At 49.7% G+C, this 21,752-nt stretch overlaps 9 protein-coding genes across 9 annotated transcripts; 6 read left to right on the plus strand and 3 right to left on the minus strand.

Moving 5' to 3' along the window:
* Positions 1-378: 378 nt before the first annotated feature.
* On the minus strand, positions 379-3,336 carry niaD (nitrate reductase NiaD; the record flags this gene model as incomplete). The annotated part of the gene is made up of 7 exons (XM_043271806.1): positions 379-1,271; positions 1,336-1,959; positions 2,011-2,234; positions 2,285-2,520; positions 2,578-2,836; positions 2,894-2,993; positions 3,063-3,336. The coding sequence occupies 7 exons, from the start codon at positions 3,334-3,336 to the stop codon at positions 379-381; spliced, it is 2,610 nt and encodes an 869-aa protein (XP_043127741.1).
* Positions 3,337-4,595: 1,259 nt separating this feature from the next.
* On the plus strand, positions 4,596-8,357 carry niiA (nitrite reductase niiA; the record flags this gene model as incomplete). Its single annotated transcript, XM_043271807.1, has 9 exons — positions 4,596-4,768; positions 4,843-4,993; positions 5,064-5,603; positions 5,655-5,737; positions 5,789-6,316; positions 6,371-6,573; positions 6,624-7,096; positions 7,147-7,304; positions 7,361-8,357. The coding sequence occupies 9 exons, from the start codon at positions 4,596-4,598 to the stop codon at positions 8,355-8,357; spliced, it is 3,306 nt and encodes a 1,101-aa protein (XP_043127742.1).
* A 510-nt stretch (positions 8,358-8,867) lies between these two features.
* Positions 8,868-10,247, plus strand: Aspvir_008640 (uncharacterized protein; the record flags this gene model as incomplete). The annotated part of the gene is made up of 1 exon (XM_043271808.1): positions 8,868-10,247. The coding sequence occupies one exon, from the start codon at positions 8,868-8,870 to the stop codon at positions 10,245-10,247; it is 1,380 nt and encodes a 459-aa protein (XP_043127743.1).
* Positions 10,248-12,116: 1,869 nt separating this feature from the next.
* Aspvir_008641 (MFS transporter) lies at positions 12,117-13,884 on the plus strand (the record flags this gene model as incomplete). The annotated part of the gene is made up of 5 exons (XM_043271809.1): positions 12,117-12,284; positions 12,355-12,434; positions 12,485-12,760; positions 12,822-13,636; positions 13,700-13,884. The coding sequence occupies 5 exons, from the start codon at positions 12,117-12,119 to the stop codon at positions 13,882-13,884; spliced, it is 1,524 nt and encodes a 507-aa protein (XP_043127744.1).
* A 455-nt stretch (positions 13,885-14,339) lies between these two features.
* Positions 14,340-14,832, plus strand: Aspvir_008642 (L-rhamnose mutarotase; the record flags this gene model as incomplete). The annotated part of the gene is made up of 3 exons (XM_043271810.1): positions 14,340-14,469; positions 14,541-14,677; positions 14,749-14,832. 3 exons carry the CDS (start codon positions 14,340-14,342, stop codon positions 14,830-14,832), a joined length of 351 nt encoding a protein of 116 aa, XP_043127745.1.
* A 490-nt stretch (positions 14,833-15,322) lies between these two features.
* Positions 15,323-16,787, minus strand: Aspvir_008643 (uncharacterized protein; the record flags this gene model as incomplete). Its single annotated transcript, XM_043271811.1, has 3 exons — positions 15,323-15,780; positions 15,837-15,897; positions 15,978-16,787. The coding sequence occupies 3 exons, from the start codon at positions 16,785-16,787 to the stop codon at positions 15,323-15,325; spliced, it is 1,329 nt and encodes a 442-aa protein (XP_043127746.1).
* A 439-nt stretch (positions 16,788-17,226) lies between these two features.
* Aspvir_008644 (kinetochore subunit FTA4 family protein) lies at positions 17,227-18,147 on the minus strand (the record flags this gene model as incomplete). The annotated part of the gene is made up of 4 exons (XM_043271812.1): positions 17,227-17,533; positions 17,589-17,651; positions 17,704-17,872; positions 17,982-18,147. 4 exons carry the CDS (start codon positions 18,145-18,147, stop codon positions 17,227-17,229), a joined length of 705 nt encoding a protein of 234 aa, XP_043127747.1.
* Positions 18,148-18,592: 445 nt separating this feature from the next.
* Positions 18,593-19,435, plus strand: Aspvir_008645 (HAD family hydrolase; the record flags this gene model as incomplete). The annotated part of the gene is made up of 2 exons (XM_043271813.1): positions 18,593-18,646; positions 18,701-19,435. 2 exons carry the CDS (start codon positions 18,593-18,595, stop codon positions 19,433-19,435), a joined length of 789 nt encoding a protein of 262 aa, XP_043127748.1.
* Positions 19,436-19,776: 341 nt separating this feature from the next.
* On the plus strand, positions 19,777-20,949 carry Aspvir_008646 (60S ribosomal protein uL18; the record flags this gene model as incomplete). The annotated part of the gene is made up of 3 exons (XM_043271814.1): positions 19,777-19,779; positions 19,990-20,027; positions 20,088-20,949. The coding sequence occupies 3 exons, from the start codon at positions 19,777-19,779 to the stop codon at positions 20,947-20,949; spliced, it is 903 nt and encodes a 300-aa protein (XP_043127749.1).
* Between the last annotated feature and the right edge of the window lie 803 nt (positions 20,950-21,752).

Raw genomic sequence — 21,752 nt, forward strand, 5'->3', positions numbered from 1 at the left:
TTGTCTCGTTGCCTATTTCAAACCAAGATCACCAATTTACTAGTAGCCGGTCATTTATCAAGCAATAATCAACCAAAGTCCGCACGGAATCGAATGCTGCATCGCGCTGAACAGGGTCCTTGACGCGCTGAAACACAGGTTTCGTCACTACTTTCTGTGTTCAGCTAGCCACTTTCAGAGATTTCCAGGCCTTGGATAGGATATAACATTTGATTTGCCCATGTGCGAATATCTATCAAGTATCTCTATTGAGGTGACATAATCGATCCCGTATACCTCGTTATTTCCCAATTGTCCATGCATGCAGTCCCCAGAACGCCAGCCTTCCATTCAGTGATCATGATCGCTATGAAAACAGTCGCAGCCATTCTAAACAAGCTAGAAGAAATGAAGATTGGACTCTTTCCACCCTTGGGCTAAAAGGATCGTCTTGGCAGACTTTTCCATCGGCTCAGGCCCGCAGATGAGTACCATGCTCTCATCGTCAGGCGCCGCAAACTCCTTCAGAAGTGCTTCACCGATACGTCCTCTCCGGCCAGTCCACGTGTCTGGTGCTTTGCTGAGAGTATGTACAATCGTGCACTTGTTCTTATCTGACGCCTCAGATGCATCGAGCTCGGCGCGACACAGGATATCCTCCTCTTGTCTGTTCCCAAAGAGGACAACGCACGATGTGGGATCTTGAGGATCTTGCATCACTGCGCGTAAAACCTGAAAGATCGGGGTGATACCAGTACCGCCGCAAATCATCTTGAAGGAGCGTACCCGCCGCTCCTTACCGCTGATGACGACCCTGCCGTTTCCGAGATACTCGAACCGGCCTGTAGGGCCTTTACACTCGATCATTGAGCCCAGTGGAAGCTGGTCGACGGCCATTGTCATTTTTCCACCGGGTACGGTTGGTGTTGGGAAGTAGACCTTGATGAGCACATCAACTGACCCCTCTTTGTTGGGATCGGAGAGCGGAGTGTATGATCGAATGATATTTTCTTTCGTTGTGGGATCCTGGACCTTGATCATCATATGTTGTCCAATCGGCAGGCCCAGCTTTTGCTTCTGGTGTTCCAATTCGAAAGTGAAGATGCGTGTATCCCAGGAAACATCCCGCTTTGCTGCGAGTTTCGCCTTCGTCCATGACCGTGGTCGGAGGAAGAGTGCACGAGGCTCGCTGGGTTCCTCTTCTTTGCCGGCTTCTTTGAGCGCCTTCAGAGATGCCTCGTCCATTGTGCCGATGTGATAGTCGGGCATCATTGCTTTCGCCGTCTCGCTATCTGTGATTGATGTCAGCTCTGCGTTCTCTCAAGAAAAAAAGAAGACGGCTGTCGGAGAACTCACGGATTTCGGAAAAATCCTCAGTCACGTCCAACCCGATGGAAGAGATGATGCTCTGTGCTCCTCCTGGGTGACCTTCAAGGAACGGCTTTCCGTCATACACTTCCCCCCTCACTATAAACCAATGCGCGCCCTCCTCATTGCTTTTCTTGAACTCTTCGAGACTGATAATCCGATTCAAGCCTTCCTTCTTCATGTTGATTTCCTTCACAGGTTCAGGTTCTCCCAATGTTTCCCCTTCTTGTCTCTCTCCCCAGTTGCCGTTGGTCAGATCGCCGCCTGCCTTTTTAACGCGTTCCATCCAGCCGCCAGCCATGACAGGGTGAGTGGGGTGTTCGAACAACAAGGTCCCATTCTGTTTTGTGATCGTTACTCGGAACCAAGGATTGTTCATCATTCCGAGAACGGACCAGTACATGTCGCGTGGTTGGACGCTCATCGCTTCATCCATACCTCTCACTAGCAGGGCGTCGCTAGCTTCCAGATCGGACACAGGAATATCGAGAGACCAGAAACACCAGCAGTAACATGTTTCACGCCAAGGCATGTCGACGTTGCCGCCGAACAATTCGCCATCAAAGTCGCGGTACCTGTCTTCAGCATACTGAATGTTCGCCAAACGCCAAGCTGCAAGACAAGTTAGCTTCGTTCAGAGACGGTAAAGATTGAATAGCATACATTTGCCTTTGTTCAGCGAGATCTCGACTCTAGTGACTCTTCGGCCTCCTCCAGCATATGCATAACCCTTGGCGGTGTAGGATGGCCCAGCCGTCGCAAGATCAAGGACTTCGTTGTGTTGAGGGTACGCAGCAGCAGAATTCACATTGAGATCATAAATGGCATAACGTTCGTCACGCCACCACATCGGATCCGAAGCGGCCATTTCGGGAGAGACGGTCGTTCTGTTGCAACGCTCAGCAAGTGGTCATCTGAGGTATCTCGGTCCACTTACGGCAATACTCGGTTGTCATAGATGTGGTACCAGTTGTCACTGGGTGCATCAGTCAAGATCAGTTTCTTGATCCACTTCACGCTTCGGCCGCCGATTTGACCAGGTACAACAGCTCTCAAGGGACGACCGTGATCGGGACGAAGAGGCTCGCCATTCATCTTATGCGCAAGCATGATCAATTTGTTGGGATCCATGGCCCAATTGAGCTTGACTGATGTGCCATAGTAGCCATTAGGCTATAGCAAAGTCAGTGGATCAGAGAATGACATCGTAATTCCGGGAGGAATACTGACCAGCTTATCTGCTCCCTCCATGCAGACATACTTGGCCTGGCGCAGTGGCTTCGCATACCGCAGGACATCCGCCATCAAGGGGCCGGTAAAAAGGGCTGTTGACAGACCAGCTGGTCCCCAGGAGAAACCCTTTGATTTCCGCACTGTGTTTTGCTCCTTGCGCCTGTTTCCAGCGCATACGAGTGTAATTGGGGCAGTGATCTGATTGAATTTCTGCAAAATCTGACGAAAGCTCAAGACGACCGGCCGCTCAACCAGCCTTTACGGACAGTTAGTTCCCTCGGCATTTGAACAACATCATCGAATAATCACTTGCCCTTCGATGCTGATCTCCCAGTTTGGAATATCCTCGTCGCGCACCAGAGGGACAGGTCCATGGTTCCTAACGTAGAAGAGTTCCGGTGATGTCAAGAAACCTTTACGTGGGTGGTGAGCCGAGCGCCATGCCAATTGGAATATAGTGAGCTTCAAAAGGCAGTTCATACCTTCATTGAACAGGGCTGTCAGTGGCGGTTCGACATTGAATGGGTGGACGCCCGTTAATCTGATGAGCCGAGGGTCTCGAGGAACATGATTGTCTGGTGTGCCCTTGTCTTGAGCGAGGATCTCAGTCGGGTTCGTGGATGGCGGTGGAAGGGGTATATCTGGCAGGTCGACATTCGAGATCTCCTTGACTGTGATCTGGCCTGGTACCACCGTAAGGCTCTTCGGCAAGACCGTCTGTGTCTTCTGTGTCTGAACTTGGGTTATGGTCGCCATCGCGCTGATTACTACAGCTGATGATGATGGTATAGAATGAAGGGAACTCGGAGAAGAGAGCGGATTTTTCTACACTAAAAAACTCTCAAGGACAGGGTAGACAGAAGAAGGCAGCCATAGTCGGGCTGGAATGAATCAGGAAAATGACGCATTCCGTTTCCAAGTGAGGAAGCCAGTAGTCAGACACATTCTCTTGACACAGAAATTGCCATGTTTGCTTGTATAAACAAATGACCTCGGAGAAAGGCTAGAAGTAAGCCGGGGATATGTTCATGATGACGATCTCCGCGGGATCTCGAGGTAGTAGTGGGCCGGATAACAGCTAGATAAGCCTTAAGCTACAGTACCACGGTGCCTGCGCGGATCGCAGCGATCCCGATAGTGCAAATGAGAACTGGGTCTGGTATTCGCCATGGTACGACGGGTGGGCTTTGACGAAACGTTCGAAAACGGTCACCCATCACGGGAGCTCTCGGGCCAGTGTGGACTACGATGGAGGAAAACCACGCAGCCTGTATCCTTATTGGCAAGGAAACAAGTTAGGTGCCCTTGGAGCGCGGTGGAATTAGGGAGAATCATGAGACAATTCTTCAAAAATGAGGCCCATTCCTCCCATCCGCCACGGTGGGACGAACAGTAAGGGACGATCCCAGTAGCAAGTCCAGCGACTCTGAGCTCATTGTTGACCGTGCCACTTTCCTGACTCAGTGGCTATGGTAAGAAGAAGACAGATTAACCGACATACGCTCCCGGTATCCCTCCATGGAAGTCGATCTGGAATACATCGGGTGTGGAGGCAAAAGCGATTCCGCTTATCTTTGGTTATTATTACTGGGCAGAGATAAGACGTGACAAAAGGCTGGCTTACCTCTCGTAGTTTCCGCGGAAATAGAAAGGGAGATCGCTTCCGTCCTTATCAGTTCATTTCTTGGTGCAGAGAGCCATACTCTATCCCTATTGCACAGTCACTCCATGATTGTGTTATGTTTGTATGGCTTGACTCTCCGCGAATATCGGCGATTAGACTCGAACATGGGTGGATACAATCGTAGCAGGGTTCGTCGATGACAATAGATTATTAGCAGAAATAAAACGCACCTGACTGGTCGCCTTTTCGTGGATGCCAGCTCGGCGAAGATCTGTAGATTGTATATGAGCAGTGAAGTCCTCAGCCAGCCCTAGAAAGCGATAGAGAGGAGAGTTCATCCTGGTAATGACTTGTGGTCAATACTGGCATTGAGGCTTAGTCAATAGTCACGATGCCGTTGATCGACGGCTCAAGAAACAACGACGCTGTCCACAGCAGTATCAGCAACGGCATATCCCATGCGAGAGTCGAACCTGTCGGAGATCTAGATTATCGTCACAATGACCCGAACCGACGGCAAAAGATTGTGGTCGTCGGGTTGGGCATGGTAGCGATCTCATTCATGTATGTTGCCAGCTCGATGGGTAAGGAACGATCTCGAGAAGAGTCGTCTACTAACTACCGATACCATCAAATAGTGAGAAAATTGTCAAACAAGATGCAGAGAGACGCAAGTACGACATTGTTGTGATTGGGGAGGAGGCTCACATTGCCTATAATCGTGTCGGGCTTTCCTCATTTTTTGAACATCGAAAAATCGAGGATTTGTACCTCAATCCCAAGGAATGGGTAAGTACTTAACGATCAAATATCCAGACCTTCCATCCAGCTGATACTAAGCTTCCTCTCTTCTACATAGTACCGGTCGTTCAAGGACCGGTCATTCGACTATCACCTCAACACCAAAGTCACCGACATCTTCCCTGACCACAAGACCGTCAGGACTTCAACTGGCGACACCATCCCCTATGATATTCTGGTCCTCGCTACAGGCTCAGATGCAGTACTCCCCACACACACTCCTGGCTATGATGCCAAGGGTATCTTTGTTTACAGAACAATCCAAGACCTAGAACGTCTCATCGAGTTCGCTTCGGAACACAAGGGTGAAACCGCGGTCACTGTAGGGGGAGGCTTGCTGGGCCTGGAAGCAGCCAAAGCAATGACAGATCTCGAGGATTTTGGGAAAGTCAAACTCATTGACCGCAACAAGTGGGTTCTGGCACGGCAGCTCGACGGCGATGCCGGCACGTTGGTAACCCGAAAGATAAGAGAGCTCGGCCTGGACGTATTACACGAGAAGCGGGTCGCGAAGATCAAAACTGATGACGACAATAATGCGACTGGCATCATCTTTGAAGACGGTGAAGAGATTGACTGCTGCTGCATTTGTTTTGCTGTAAGTCTCTATTGAAGAGCGCCATCAATACTCTGCTAAACTTGCCTCTAGATTGGAGTGCGACCTAGAGATGAGCTGGGACCTCCTGCCGGCATTCAGTGCGCTGGACGGGGAGGTTTTGTTATTAATGAAAGGTCAGTAACATATTGTTCTTTCAGATATCTATTGCGTATTGACTTGATTAGTTTACAAACTTCCATTCCCGGGATCTATGCCATTGGCGAATGTGCTAGTTGGGAGAACCAGACGTTCGGAATTATCGGACCTGGAATCGAAATGGCCGATGTGCTTTCTTTCAACTTGACCAATCCCGATAAAGAGCCAAAAAGGTTCAAGCACCCCGATCTGAGCACAAAGCTAAAACTTCTTGGTGTTGACGTGGCCAGCTTTGGAGACTTCTTCGCCGACAGAGATGGGCCTAAATTCCTTCCGGGGCGACGGCCGTCGATTGTCGATGGATCGGTGAGGAGCTCTGATGGCGACAAAGAACCAAATGTCAAAGCATTGACATACAAGGATCCCTTCGCCGGAGTTTACAAGAAGTACTTGTTCACTATGGATGGGAAGTACTTGCTTGGAGGTATGATGATTGGCGACACCAAGGACTATGTGAAATTGAACCAGATGGTCAAGAGCCAGAGGCCTCTCGAAGTACCTCCCAGTCAGTTTATCCTTGGAGCCCAGAAGGACGGCGAAGAGAATGCAGATGATTTGTAAGTCATGCGCTGGCATGCTGGACAGGACTAGGCACTAACACGACACCACAGAGACGACGACGCCCAGATCTGCTCGTGCCACAATGTCACAAAAGGGGACATCGTCGAAAATGTCAAGAGTGGCACATGCAAGTCTATTGGCGAGATTAAGTCGTGCACGAAAGCAGGGAGTGGTTGTGGTGGCTGTATGCCTTTGGTGCAGTCGATCTTCAACAAGGCCATGCTGGACATGGGTCAAGAAGTATCGAACCATCGTATGTGTCTGACCCAATGACTTCATTGACTAGCTCTAACCAAGATATAGTCTGCATGCACATCCCATATTCACGGGCCGATCTCTATACTGTAATCGCTGTCAAGAGACTGAAAACATTCGTCGATGTCATGCAGGCCGTGGGAAGGAAGCCGGACTCTCTTGGCTGCGAGATTTGCAAACCTGCCATTGCATCCATTCTTTCGAGTTTGTTCAACCAGCACATCATGGACAAGGAGCTTCATGACCTTCAAGAGACAAATGACCGATTCCTTGCCAACATCCAGAGAAACGGAACGTTCTCTGTGGTTCCGCGAGTCCCTGGTGGTGAGATCACTGCGGATAAGCTGATCGCCATTGGTCAAGTGGCGAAGAAATATGACCTCTACTGCAAGATTACAGGAGGTCAGCGTATTGACTTGTTTGGTGCCAAGAAGCAAGATCTACTTGACATCTGGACGGAGCTCGTGGATGCGGGAATGGAGAGCGGTCATGCTTATGCCAAGTCGCTCCGAACAATCAAGGTACTGCCACGCGTTTAAGTTTAAGTTTCCTAGCTGACGTATTCTATCAGAGCTGTGTCGGAACTACATGGTGCCGATTCGGTATCGGCGACAGTGTTGGAATGGCGATTCGACTGGAGGAGCGGTACAAGAGTATTCGGTCACCTCACAAGCTCAAAGGAGCGGTATCTGGTTGTGTCAGAGAGTGTGCCGAGGCTCAGAACAAGGAGTAAGTACAAGGTCATTTATAGAGTCTAGAGGTACATGCAGCTAATTTCTGGTCAGTTTTGGATTGATTGCAACCGAAAAAGGATTTAACATTTTCGTTGGTGGCAATGGAGGCGCCAAACCTCGGCATTCCGAATTACTTGCGAAAGATGTGCCTCCTGAGAAAGTCATTCCTATCATTGATCGATATCTCATCTTCTATATCAGAACGGCAGACAAACTGCAGCGGACTGCCCGGTGGATTGAGAACCTCCCCGGGGGTATCAACTATCTCCGCGAGGTGATCATCGATGACAAGTTGGGGATTGGAGCTGAGATGGAACAACAGATGGAAGAATTGGTGAACAGCTACTTTTGCGAGTGGACTGAGACAGTCCGCAATCCTAAGCGACGCAAATACTTTCAACAGTTCGCCAACAGCAACGAGACTGTCGACACGGTTGAGGTCATCAAAGAACGTGAACAGCAGCGACCCGCATACTGGCCCAAGGACTCTGCAAACGAGGACTTCAAGGGTCACCAGTGGTCGACTCTGTCATGGCAGCCTGTCATCGAAGCCAATTACTTTTCAGATGAACACCCGCAAATTTCCTCGGCTAACATCAAGCGCGGGGATACTCAGTTGGCCATCTTCAAGGTTAAGGGCAAGTACTACGCCACGCAACAAATGTGCCCACATAAACGCGCCTTCGTCCTGTCTGACGGTCTGATTGGCGATGACGATGCGGGTAAATATTGGGTCTCTTGCCCTTACCACAAACGCAACTTTGAGCTCAACGGTGAGCAGGCAGGGCGATGCTCGAATGACGAGAGCATGAACATCGCGACCTTCCCTGTTGAGGAACGCGACGACGGCTGGGTGTATATGAAGCTGCCGCCCGTCGAGGAACTGGATTCGGTTCTGGGAACTGAGAAATGGAAAGTGAAGAAGGGGGAAGCACCTGACCCATTCCAGAAGGTCGACAAGAGGTACAAGGGCATGAGGGGCAAGAAGGCGTGTGATATCAATACGCAAGCGCCGACAACACAGGCGGCAAATATCATCGATTGGTAGCATAACCATGGCATACAGAATGAGGCGTACCGGTTGTCATTATCATGGGGTCCTTTTCACTTGCTATGTTTGCATGTATTACAACTAGAATCTGAGGACCTGTGAAATTGACGCCGAAAATGACCGCTTTGGAGGCCAGAAACTGCAAAGGAGTGGATGAAGCGCTAAGAAAAACGAGCTTTTGCACCACTCGTACTTTGTCACATCAGGGCACAGCATGCTTTCATATCAGAGGATTACGCTAATGCATTGACGGTCACATCATGCCATGGAGCCTCTTTTACTCGTACTCAAACTCTCTTGGACGAGGTATTCCGACAGGGTTCCCCGCTCGGTTCATGCAGTTGTCGGTCTCGAAGGATCGCATTGTACTTTTTTTTTTTGAGTTTCCACTACATGGCTGCTGGCACCAGCACGAATTCATGCTTATCATATTCTACCTTGTCCGTGTGATCTGTTTCATTGTCTCCCCTGACCGTCAACCCATCAACCCCATCGACAGAATTCAGCATGGAGAGGAAACCCTCATCACCAATGGCACCCACATTCGTGGTGTCTGCACCAGGAAAGGCCATTGTCTTCGGTGAACATGCTGCAGTGTATGGGAAGCCCGCAATTGCTGCAGCTATTTCTCTCCGATCCTATCTCCTCGTCACTACCCTCTCCAAATCTCGACGTACCGTCCAACTGAATTTCAGGGACATTGGCTTAAACCATACTTGGGAAATCGACACTCTGCCATGGAATGTCTTCCACCAACCCTCCAAGAAAAGGTTCTATCACTCTGTTGTCGACTCCCTTGACTCCGAATTTCTCGAGGCCATCATGCCACATGCAGAGGCCGTGTCCAAGCACCTTCCAGAGAAGCAACGAAAAATTCACATAAAATCTGCAACCGCCTTCCTCTATCTCTTCCTCTCCCTAGGCTCCTCGAAAAGCCCTGGATTCGTCTACACTCTTCGATCTACCATTCCAATTGGCGCCGGTCTAGGCAGCAGCGCCAGTGTTTGCGTTTGCTTGAGCACAGCGCTGCTCCTTCAGATACGCGCACTTGCTGGACCCCATCCTGACCAGCCTCTTCAGGAAGCAGAGATGCAGATTGAACACATTAATCGCTGGGCGTTCGTGGGCGAGCTGTGTATACATGGAGACCCGAGTGGGATAGATAATACGGTTTCGGCGGGTGGAAAGGCTGTGATGTTTCAACGAAACGCCTCTGGACCACCATCTGTCATTCGTCTCACCAAGTTTCCGAGACTACCACTCCTTCTGGTCGACACTCAACAATCACGGTCCACCGCTATACAGGTGGAAAAGGTGAAAACACTAAAAAGCAAGTACCCTGAAATAACAGAGATGATCTTGGACGGAATTGGCAAACTTGCAACTTCTGCACTGGAGCTGATTTCATCGGTTGATCCCCCTGGTAGTGTCACCTCGGATACTCTCGGACGCTTGGGAGATTTTATTGGCATCAACCACGGGTTCTTGGTTTCGTTAGGAGTCTCTCATCCCCGTCTAGAACGTATTCGCGAGCTCGTGGATTATGCGCATATTGGCTGGACAAAACTCACCGGTGCTGGAGGTGGTGGATGTGCTATCACGCTCTTCCGACCAGATATCGAAGATCACACTATTGAAGAGCTGGAGCGGAAGTTCGCTGCCGAAGGGTTTCAAAAATATGAGACTATCCTAGGTGCCGACGGAGTTGGGGTGCTGTGGCCTGCCGTATTCCGAAATGGCACTGATGGAAAGGCTGGCGAAGAGATTGATCAGGAGATGTTTGAGAATGCTGACGGCGTTCAAGGCATCGACCAGTTGGTTGGAGTAGGAGTACAAGAGAATCGGGAAGGCTGGCAGTTTTGGACGCGAGATGTTTCTTCAAGATGAAGCATTACTCTATGCTCTCGACTCTTTGCACCGTCACAACTTCCAATCACCAATCACCCCTCGATCTTCATCACACTCGTTTCTTTGATGGATTGACTAAAAAGAAATCAATAGTGACTAGTTGCTATACTTGCATCAGGTCACCGTCCTGGCGTCACGATCTAGGTCAAAATTGAGGGCACCATGATGCCAGCGGCACCGTTCTCTGCCTCCGACACTGTTTGCCTGTCCGCAATTCTTTGGGTGACAAGCGCGTCGCCAACAATTGAAGATTGGGGAGGGAAAGGCAAATGATGAAAAAGTGAAGGTCGAGAATATCGGTCTTTTATGTTTGGGCGAGCAAGGCAGAGGTTACATGACGGTGTATTGGGGGCGCTAAACCGGAAGCGGCAAAACTAACCACGAAAGGCAATTCACAGCCTCGAGTATACAATATAGTTGATTATGATCGGAAACATTATGTATGCCATCCTTGGCAAAAGTCGCATATTCTGTTCCATGGAGAGTTAAATCCCACAATATATCAGTGCATATCGAAAATGCCTCATCCAAAAAAAGATGACTGCTGTAGGAAAGGGTATGTTGGCGCCTGGGGGACTGAGGCAGGAATGATATCAGCATTAGGGTAACACCAATCACGTGCAACAACCATTATTGGTTCACCAACTGATCGTTTCTTATCTTCCCCTATCTAAGGTACGTATCACTTTCCACTTTTCAGACTGCCACCTCGATTCAGATAGACTACGGTCGAGACAATTTCTGGGCTTATCTCGGTCCCCACTGGAATTACCCACTTTTGTCTCCACCGCTGCCTTAAAAGGAGAGCATCTCTTCTTCATATTTCCGCGGAGCTCGTTGTCAGCCCTCAGTATTTTCGTCTGTCAGTCTGGCTTCGTCTGAAGCACGATCTGTCTCTTCCAAGCACCCGGAAGATTCTGAAGGCGTCATTATCCAGGAGACTGTCCAATGAGGTGCAATTCGGTTATCAACACCTCCGGCTCATCTTCGCCCATAGCTTGACCTACCAAGGATCTCGCACGGGTTCTTCGTTCCTGGTTCCATGTTCTTGCAGCCATTCCGTCGTTCAGTCGGGATCAGCAAATACCAATACAGACGCTATCAAGTGTCCTGATATCAGAGCGGTCTCAACAGGGAAACGATGACTCCAGATTTGGCTCTTATCGAACCCTTATCTCTGCAGTGCATTGACTGGCACGCGGGCTAGCTATCCTGTAGCCCTTTTCAGACCTCTATCAGATATCTAATTATATCAGACACTTTCTGACTCAAAAATGGAGTATCAAGGTGTTGGACCGATGACTGTCCAATAGTATGACTCTTATTGTCAGGAACTACACCCTGGGAAAAAGTAAGTAAATCGTCCAATTAACCTGGGGAGATAGGGTTGACATTATCTTTTCTCATCTTTGCTTATCCGTTACGAATATCAAAAGAACAGCAGCTCCCTGAGATCTAATCTATACGGAGGATATGCCTCCGTCATAGGCCATGTAGCGACATGGTCTCGAAGCAGTGCACAACTCCTAGGAGATAGCTGATGCTTTAGGCTTGCCATACAAGACAATCAAGATATCTCAGCGCTTACGTCGTTTGTTTTTCTCGTACGCCTTTCACTGCTCTCAGGCATCATCTTATATAGCCGTTGCTCCTGTCCATGACAGTCCGCCGTACATATCTAGACAAAACCAAGCTTCCTATACATCCTCAGAAAGCTACTTCAATACTCTACTCGTCTTGAAATAACTAGTGGCTCACTGCGCACTCAATCGGTCCATATTTACTGTCAGTTTTGTCTACTCTCGGTTGTACGCCGACCAACTACCAGAGGAGGCACTTCGGGCAACGATGGACTCAATCAAAGCCCTTGTCGTCTCGCCGGAAATCAACCCCAGTAACCGAAAAGCAAGGTCGATACCAGTCCTCAATCCCTTCGACCGGTATGGCCGGGTATTCTTCTTCTCGTGGCTTGGCTTCATGGTTGCATTCCTGTCATGGTATGCATTTCCGCCTCTGGTAAGTCAATGGTGTACTATACAGGAAGCAGTTGGAACCATGGAACAATTGACTGAGAATGGCGGTCTAGTTAACGGTGACAATCCGCAAAGATCTTCATATGACACAGCAACAAGTCGCAAACTCGAACATTGTTGCTCTTCTGGCTACGTAAGGATTGAACGGATAGATCCATCGGAGCCCACCGCTAACAGGCGCAGATTCCTTGTTCGATTCATCGCTGGGCCGCTATGTGACCGCTTTGGGCCTCGACTTGTTTTCATCGGCCTCTTGCTTTGTGGCTCTATTCCTACAGCTATGGCTGGTTTGGTGACCACCCCTAATGGTTTAATCGCGCTGCGTTTCTTCGTTGGCATTCTTGGTGGTACATTTGTCCCGTGCCAAGTATGGTGCACAGGTTTCTTCGATAAGAACATTGTGGGAACTGCCAACTCTCTGGCCGCAGGCTGGGGTAATGCTGGAGGTGGAATCACATAGTAAGCCGCTCCCCAGGATAGATCTACTGTCCGTGGGTCTCGCTGACATTTTTCCTCGCAGTTTCGTCATGCCTGCCATCTACGACTCGCTTATTCACTCTCAAGGCCTCGCACCGCATAAAGCATGGCGCGTTGCGTACATTGTCCCATTCATAATCATCGTCGTCCTGGCTCTCTGCATGCTGTTCATATGCGAGGATACCCCTACTGGCAAATGGTCGGAGCGCCACATCTGGATGAAGGAGAGCAATGAATCCCAAGCCAATATCATCAACCTCATGTCGGGCAGCCCCTCTAACCGACCATCTGGTCCTCCGTCTATCAATCTATCCACTCCTCAATCGGAGAAGAAGGGTGTCCAGACACCTCAGATGGTCGATCCTGAAGCTCAAGTTGTTGGACAGGTTGATATTCTCAGAACAGACATTGTGGTGGCCCCTAGCCGCAAGGAGGTCATGGACGTCCTCCTCAGTCTCTCCACGGCCGCTGTTGCCATCCCATATGCCTGTTCCTTTGGATCTGAGCTCGCTATCAACTCCATTCTGGGCGAATTCTATTCCAAGAACTTCCCCGACTTGGGCCAAACCGAGTCTGGCCGCTGGGCAGCTATGTTCGGTCTTCTCAACGTCGTTTTCCGTCCTGCTGGTGGTTTCATTGCAGACATGCTGTACAAGTACACAGGGGCCGTGTGGTCGAAGAAACTTCTCCTTTCCTTCCTTGGTGTTGTCATGGGTGCTTTTCAACTGGCAATTGGCCTCACCAATCCCGGATCCAAAGCAACCATGTTCGGTCTCACTGCCGGACTAGCATTCTTCCTAGAGGCTTGCAATGGCGCCAACTTTGCCGTCGTACCTCATGTTCATCCCTTCGCGAATGGTAAGATACCTCTCTTCCGTCCTTTCCCTGAAGTTCCACTTACTAAACGATCTGTCTCTGCAGGTGTCGTCTCCGGTGCTGTGGGTGGCATGGGAAACCTTGGTGGAATCATCTTCGCCATCATCTTCCGATACAATGGGACGCACTACAGCCAGTCCCTCTGGATTATCGGCGTGATTTCCATCGCCGCCAACCTGGCCGTTTCGTGGATTCGACCAGTACCGAAATCCCAGATGATGCGGCAGTGACCACAATACGAACTGTTACGATAGAACCTCCTACATGATTTCTCGACTTGCATTTGGGATACCCTGGATGTGATCAGCGATACATAAATCGGCGTTTGGGATGCATTCTGCTTTGGGACATACATATCATCAGGGGAAAATTAATAGTCTTAATGAAGTTTTCATGATCCTCAAACAAGCGCATTCTACCTTCCAAAGACCTCACGCCTAAATATAACCTTATCGATCTCTAATAATCACCATAAGAGTCCCGCAATTGTACATCCCCACATAATCTAATAATCTCGGGTCAAAGCACCCCGAGCGGAATCCTACCCCATATCCCCAAAGAGGGGCATCACAATCAGAACAGATCAACAAATTCCTTCTCCATCCTTCCCAATATCAATAGCCTAGCATCGCATAGATACATCATCTCACCTCGACCGAGACGGCGCCATCTCAGCAGCCCAAAAATGGCACCAGTCCGCCGCATCGCGCAAATCGTCCATCTGAAGCCCTCCGCCGTCGAGGCCTACAAAGAATGCCACGCGAACGTGTGGCCCGAGGTCCTGCAGCAGATCAAGGATTGCAATATCAGGAACTGTGCGTAGAAGCTTTCCAGATGCGGAGAGATTAGAGATTCTCGGGGCTTTACTGATTAAGTGATTATGTAGACTCGATATTCTTCGACAATGAGCGCACGTTATTTGCGACGTTCAAGTATGTCGGTGACGACTATGAGGCCGATATGGAGAAGATGAGGGCGAATCCGAAAGTGCGCGAGTGGTGGGCGATGACTGATGGGATGCAGGTATGCTGGTTCAGCTGACGGACATTACGAACTTGGACAACTGGACGATGCTGATGTGTTCTTACGTGCAGGAGAGTCCCATTCCTGGCGCTGTGGGCAGTGCAGAGGGCCCTGGGTGGTGGAAGGTCCTGGACGAAGTCTTTTACACCGATTGAATTTTGGATTAGATGGCCAGCATAATAATAATTACTGATAAGAGCCTTACTTTGGTGAGTCATGTAAGATATTGATAACCCAGAGCTGGAAGGATCCTACGCTTCGACTCGAGGTCAATTGGAAATGGTACAAGGCTGCAATTACTGCTGCTAGCAGCAGATAGGCAAATGGATTGAATTCAAGCAAAGCGCCTGTCGCTTTAGGATGCTCAAGAGTCAAGATGGTTTCCAAAATCATGGATATCAACCAGGATTCTCCAGATTTCCAGAAATCCAGACACTGAACGACCATCGCCGGCAAAGCTAAGATTGAACGAACGAAGAGACCGTAGAGATAAGCATTGCAGAGATGGGTATCTTCGCCAGGAAATTCCGCAGCCACCCAAGATTTGCTCCCAAGAACGCCTTATCCATCAAGCAAGTAAAAGAGGACTGTCATAACTCGTTGAATCCCAAGCGTGTACTCGCGGAACGCGGACGACCATCGCCTTTAGTCAACGCTTGGAGGCACATCCTTGAGAATTTCCCAACCATACTCTTCCTCTGGTTTCTCTGGCTCCATACCAAGGGCATTGCGATACGCGCGTACCTCGTTCTGTAGACCAGAGACGATGCGAATGGGCAGCTCTTCCTCTTCGCAGCGAAGGCGGTAGGCGGTGCGAATCATCTCAGCGCACTTCATGGTCTGAGCATGCCAATGATCGCGGTCGAGACGACTTTCCAGATGAGCGTCGCGTTCGGCCTGGAGCAGATTGTTGTAGTGGCGTTTCTGGGCCAGGTAGTTCATGTTGTTGTTCTGACAGTAGTTGCGGATCTGTTCGACCATGGTCCCAACAGCTGCTTCATATTCCCCGATCAGTTTGGTGTTCTCAACCTGCTCCTGCTTCAAAATTTCCACAAGGCGCTTCTCCTTCGCGAGGGCACGTTCGAGTTCGGCAATACGGGCAGCTAACGTAGAGACTGTCAGCGGCTTCTAACCTTGGACGGACAATTTGGGTTCCTACCGGAAATTTCACCATTGACCTGCTGCAAGCTGGGAGTAGTTCCCTCAGAAGAGGCACGTTTCTGCAATCTCTATCAGCGAAACACCCAAACAGCAGATTCGCAAGGCTACAGTGTAGCCTTCACGATCCGAACCACCGTACCATGATTTCCTCCGCAGTAGATACAATGCTCTTGGTCGTCTCGCGGTTATTCTTCAAAACCTCACTCAGCTCCAACACCATCTCATACAGATGATGAAGATCCATTTGATGGCCCGCATTCATAAGTATGCCAGCGTTCATGCCGGGCATTCCACTACCGTTGACCTGAGTCGAGGGGCTCGGCATGGCGGGGGACATCGACTGACGAGAAGCGTTAGGCAAATTTGCGGAGTTACCGGTGTTGTCGACGTAATTAGAGAACATGCCCGAACCAGGGTTGTTGCTAGGAATACCACTGCCGCTGTTCAGGGACATACTCGCGGAAGCGAAGGCAGTGTTCAATTCGTCGAGCGTAGACGGATTGACGCTTGCTGGAGATCCGCCAATCTCCTCGCACCAGAGAGAAGGGTCTTCGACAATACCTAGAACTTCCTTTCTAAATTTCTCAAGGTCACCACGACTAACGTGGGTGGAGCGACGGCGATGTCCACGCACGAAAGGTGCCTTGGAATCTGCGGGGGAAGTAGACGCGTCGATGGTGCCGGATTGACGGTTTTGACAGAAGAGTGGACTATCGGTCAGTGACACAGGGGAAAGGGAGTCCTCCGTGGATGCCTGTGGAAGAGAAGAATCCAGCTCGAGCTCTCGCGGTGCTGGAGATGCTAGAGGTGGGTAGTCAAGCTTACGGGAAGCTGGAGGGACGCCATCACCAAAGCAGTCAAGCGCCGGAGTTTCGGAAACACAACTCCGATCATCTTCACTGGTGAAGGTGACTAGAGCACTGGAATCGTCATTCTCCATCCCTTTCATGTTGCCAGTTGATAGGAAGTGGTTAATGATGGAAGCTCTGAGATAAAATGTACCTGGATGATTGTTCCACACTAAGTGAGGGGCGAGAAAGGTTAAATTACGACAGGTAGGAGTAGGTGACAATGATGACTAGCAGGAAAGTAGTCCATTAGTTTCATGACTTTATCTTTATTATGTCGCTGGCACCTGCTGTATGTGAATTTGCCGTGCCGCTGCTGCAGTCAATCTCCCCCAGGTTTTCCCTCCAAACCCCCTTGCAACCCTTTAATAACATAAAAATAGCAACCGCATCAGTCATTTCTACCGGGAATATGATACAAACTACAGAGTACTAAGCTTTGAATGTCTTCTGCCTTACTTCGGAATAACAGAGATAGATAGTGGCCGGTTTCTTGGAGTCTTCCTATCTGACCACTGCCTAGTTTGAGTTCAGGTCTGCTCATGTCATGTCGAGAAGCGCTACCAGCTTCTCATCTGCTCCTAATGCATAAGACGGGTCCCTTTCCGAGGTCTTGCTCTCCTTACTCTGCTCGATCCGGCCGCCGACCCGGGCAACAAGCATTCGCATTTTCTCCAATTCTTGAACAAGCTCTCCGTCTCTCGTGACAAGGTTGGGCTGGATATTGTTCTGAGGCTCGGTGAAAGGTTCCAGTAATTTCTTTAATCGCCTCAACTGGTCAAGGCGCCGTTGTCGCTGTTGTCGCTGAGTGTCTAGACGCATAAGCCGTTCTCGTAGCTCCCGATACCTGTACCACGACCATCAGCCAGATGAAATCAAACTTATATCTTGTGATTTCGAACCTTAACCGCTCCTCCTCACTTGCATGTTGGTCCTCTAATTCCGCGGGCAATTGAGTAATATTGCTGCGGTATGTCAACAAGGTGGGCTGAAAGGTATCCGTATCGCGGAACTCACAGGTGACTGCACAAATCTACTGTTGTCTCCAACCGCTTGTCGGAAAAGCCAACATTGTGTGTGGCCTGACTAACTAAAGACCAGTAAAGGCTTGTGATCTGTTGCGCGACATGTTGAATTGCTTGAGAAGAGTAGATGATGCGATTGTGCTGTTTCAAGGCTCCGTTCACTAGAAAAACATTAAAACCATGGTACATATTGAGATGACTTGCCATTGATTCCATCTCGAGGCCACCATGCAGTGCAGGCAGCAAAGACTAAACCTAGGACTGACTCACATTTCTGCAGCGCATCCTGAACCGCCTTATCACTTAACTCATCTTCTTCCGACTCAGTCGCGTAGATTCTCCAATCTTCCGGTGGCTCAAGGCTCTCTGACAGAATCCGCACCTGCGCCCTGATAAATGCTGATTTCAGTTCGAAGAGAGTTCGATTTGCATCCATTGCCCCATATCGACACCTTCGTCCTCAATCCGATACCCGAACAGATCGCGCAAACAGCTCCGCGCGTGGAATCTCGCTATCGATAACAGATCACGTGATATGAACATATTTGCTACATTCTCGCTGTTGGATCCAATGATCTTTCCTAGGTTCCAATTGTCTCCATTATAATTTTGCGACTTGCAATAATGCGAAAGCAGAGGTGGTCAAAGTAAATAGTGATCATACAAGTCCCTTCCTCGGCCTTTGTGAGAACATTAGAGATGTAGATGGCTTACGCTCTACTTCTAACCTCGGCAATCCACCTTCTGGCCTGGTTGCTACTCCGCAGTAACAAATACCGGCCTCAGCCCAGCAAGCTGATACGGAGTGACTTGGTTAACTGAAGTCTAACAAAAATCCTCCATTAAGATATTACAAGGCTTTCTTCCATTTTTGCCGCATCATGCTGGAAAACAAAAAGCCAGTGGGCTTACTCTTCGATATTGGAGGAGTGTGTGTAAGGCTACCGAATAATAACCATACCTTTGAAGACTTTACTGATGAAGGCTAGGTGGTTTCTCCCTTTCAAGCCATTCTGGACTACGAGTTGGCAAACAACGTCCCCAAGGGATGGGTGAATTTCAGTATCTCACGCACATCGCCAAACGGCAGCTGGCACAAGCTTGAGCGAGGCGAGATCAAATTGGATGCGGACTTCTTCAAAGCGTTCAACGGAGATCTACGAAACCCAGATTTATGGAAACAGTTCCATGAGAGACTGCAGGAGAAGCAAACAACCGGTGTGCCAACATCGGCACCTCCATTGCCCGAAATCGACGCAGAATGGCTCTTCTGGGAGATGATGCGAGTGTCAAGGACCCCAGACCCATACATGTACCCAGCGTTGCAGAAGCTGAAAGCGTCAGGGCAGTTCATTATTGGCGCTCTGTCAAATACGGTCATATTCCCTGATGGGCATCCTTATAACAGTGACTCAAACGGCGTCAGGTCGCAATTTGACTTTTTCATCTCATCGGCGCATACAGGACTCAGAAAGCCAGATCCCAAGATCTATGCAGCTGCGCTGAAGGAGATGGACACATTGGCGAAAAAGAAAGGCTTGCAAGGGGTTGAGCCGTCTGATGTTGTTTTCCTCGATGACATCGGGGAGAACTTGAAGGCCGCAAAGAAGGCTGGATTGCGACCAATCAAGGTCAACCTCGGCCGGACACAGGATGCTATCAGAGAATTAGAGGAGATCACTGGCCTGCAATTGCTAGACGCTGGGGACAAGGCCAAGCTTTGAGCCGAAAGAAACTGCAACGCAAATACTGCGCCAAATGCGATAGATATCCTTTTTATAGATAATTCTCCTTTGAATCATATTCCCCATGTGCAATGTCTCGAATTAATTAGAATAGTGTTGTGTTATTCATATTATTTTTTGAACTGTCTACAATACTGCGTAGTGTTGTCTGTACTCCGTTGTGTTCTCACCCGCTCGTGGCCAACCTCAATTTTGCGCTGGGATGCAGCCACGCTAAGCGAAACCATCCACAAAGTCAGCCCACGAAATTTCCAACCTCTTCAGTCCTCCTCTGCAGCCAACGTCGACAACTCGGTCTTCAAATCGCGGCAACAGTCAAGATGGTGAGTCTTATTGTTGTTTCTGGGGAGTGATAGCACCTGCTGCATTGTTCACCTTTCAATGAAATCGTCCTGGCGACCGGCAAAAAATTTTTTATTCCTTGTTGGTCGCTGTGGGGGACGGGGAACGGGTCTTTGCAAGATGCTTCGGACGCCTGTGTTTGAATGTTTCTGAAGCGCAAATTGCTGACTCGGGGGTTTTTCTTCTTGTAGCCTTTCCACAAGCTCGTCAAGAACAGCGCGTACTACAGGTGAGTCTTTGTGTGAAATTATCATTCTGGTAACGGCAGAACTAATAACCTCTACCACAGTCGCTACCAGACCAAGTACCGCCGCCGCAGAGAGGGCAAGACCGACTACTATGCCCGTAAGCGCCTGATCACCCAGGCCAAGAACAAGTACAACGCTCCCAAGTACCGCCTTGTTGTGCGCTTCACCAACCGCGACATCATCACCCAGATCGTCTACTCTGAGATCACCGGTGATAAGGTGTTCGCCAGCGCCTACTCCCACGAGCTCAAGCGCTATGGTATCACCCAGGGTCTGACCAACTGGGCTGCCGCCTATGCCACCGGTCTGCTCCTTGCCCGCCGTACCCTCAAGAAGCTCGGCCTTGACGAGGAGTTCACCGGTGTTGAGGAGGCCGATGGTGAGTACAAGCTCACCGAGGCCGTCGAGACCGATGATGGCACCCGCCGCCCCTTCAAGGCCTTCCTCGACGTTGGTCTTGTCCGTACCTCCACTGGTGCCCGTGTCTTCGGTGCCATGAAGGGTGCTTCCGACGGTGGTATCTTCATCCCCCACTCTGAGAACCGCTTCCCCGGTTTCGACATCGAGTCTGAGGAGCTCGATGCTGAGACCCTCCGCAACTACATCTTCGGTGGCCACGTCTCTGAGTACATGGAGACCCTCGCCGACGACGATGAGGAGCGCTACCGCAGCCAGTTCGCCAAGTACATTGAGAACGAGGTCGACGCCGGTGACCTCGAGGACATCTACACTGAGGCTCACAAGGCCATCCGTGAGGACCCCTTCAAGAAGGACGAGGACGAGGAGCCCAAGAAGTCCAAGGAGGAGTGGAAGGCCGAGAGCAAGAAGTACAGAAAGACCAAGCTGTCCCACGAGGAGAGGAAGGCTCGCGTTGAGCAGAAGATCCGTGAGCTCGCTGCTTAAATGCGTTTCAGTGAAATGGCAGCTGGGTCATGTTGGAAGTATCACCAAGCGCGATAGTTCAACAAAAAGTGTACTTTCTCACACAACCCCAAAAAAAGCAATTTTCAAGGGAACTATGTTCTGCCAAATCGGCGTTTTCTCGAGTGTAAATTGATGATGGGACCTTTACGAGCGCATGTTTTACGTCTGGGATATCCTTGGTTTTTTTTTTCGGAGCAATTAGCAGGGTTTTCTTTTCAAGGGAATCAATTGTTTAAACCATTCTAATTGCTCCGGTGATGTGTCGACATGCCAGGGTTTCAATTCCAATAGCCAGCCCGAGTAATCAAAGCCGCATGGCGCTGCCAGTTAGTAAGACCCAAACCGAGAGCTACGAGCTTAGAATGATGTCTGTAAGCTTGTCGGCGTCTGATTCAAATAGATATCCATACTGAAACCCCAAACCCGTCGCGCTGTAGGTATCCTGAATATTGTGGGACTGGTCAGTAGCCTGGGTTATGGGGTTACTGTGGATCATAATTGGCGAGCTAAGCGATGAACCATGCCTTAGGTTGTAGGGTGGACTCCAAGGTACTTACTCTAGGTACGGAGTAAACTGGCCATATTGGACACTCGGAGCGTATTTCCCTGATGGGCATTATTGAGCTTTAAGATCTTCCATGTTCGCTAATAGACATGGCAAAGAAGAGGAGCTTCAACGGTGCAATCAGAGGCCTATCGACATTCGTATGTCTCTTATTTTGGATAGTATCAATTCCTTTCGTCGTTACGTACTACCTGCAATAGAGCAAGAGCCGATGACG

Source organism: Aspergillus viridinutans (assembly GCF_018404265.1).
Source record: "Aspergillus viridinutans IFM 47045 DNA, scaffold_7, whole genome shotgun sequence".
NCBI lineage: Eukaryota > Fungi > Ascomycota > Eurotiomycetes > Eurotiales > Aspergillaceae > Aspergillus > Aspergillus viridinutans.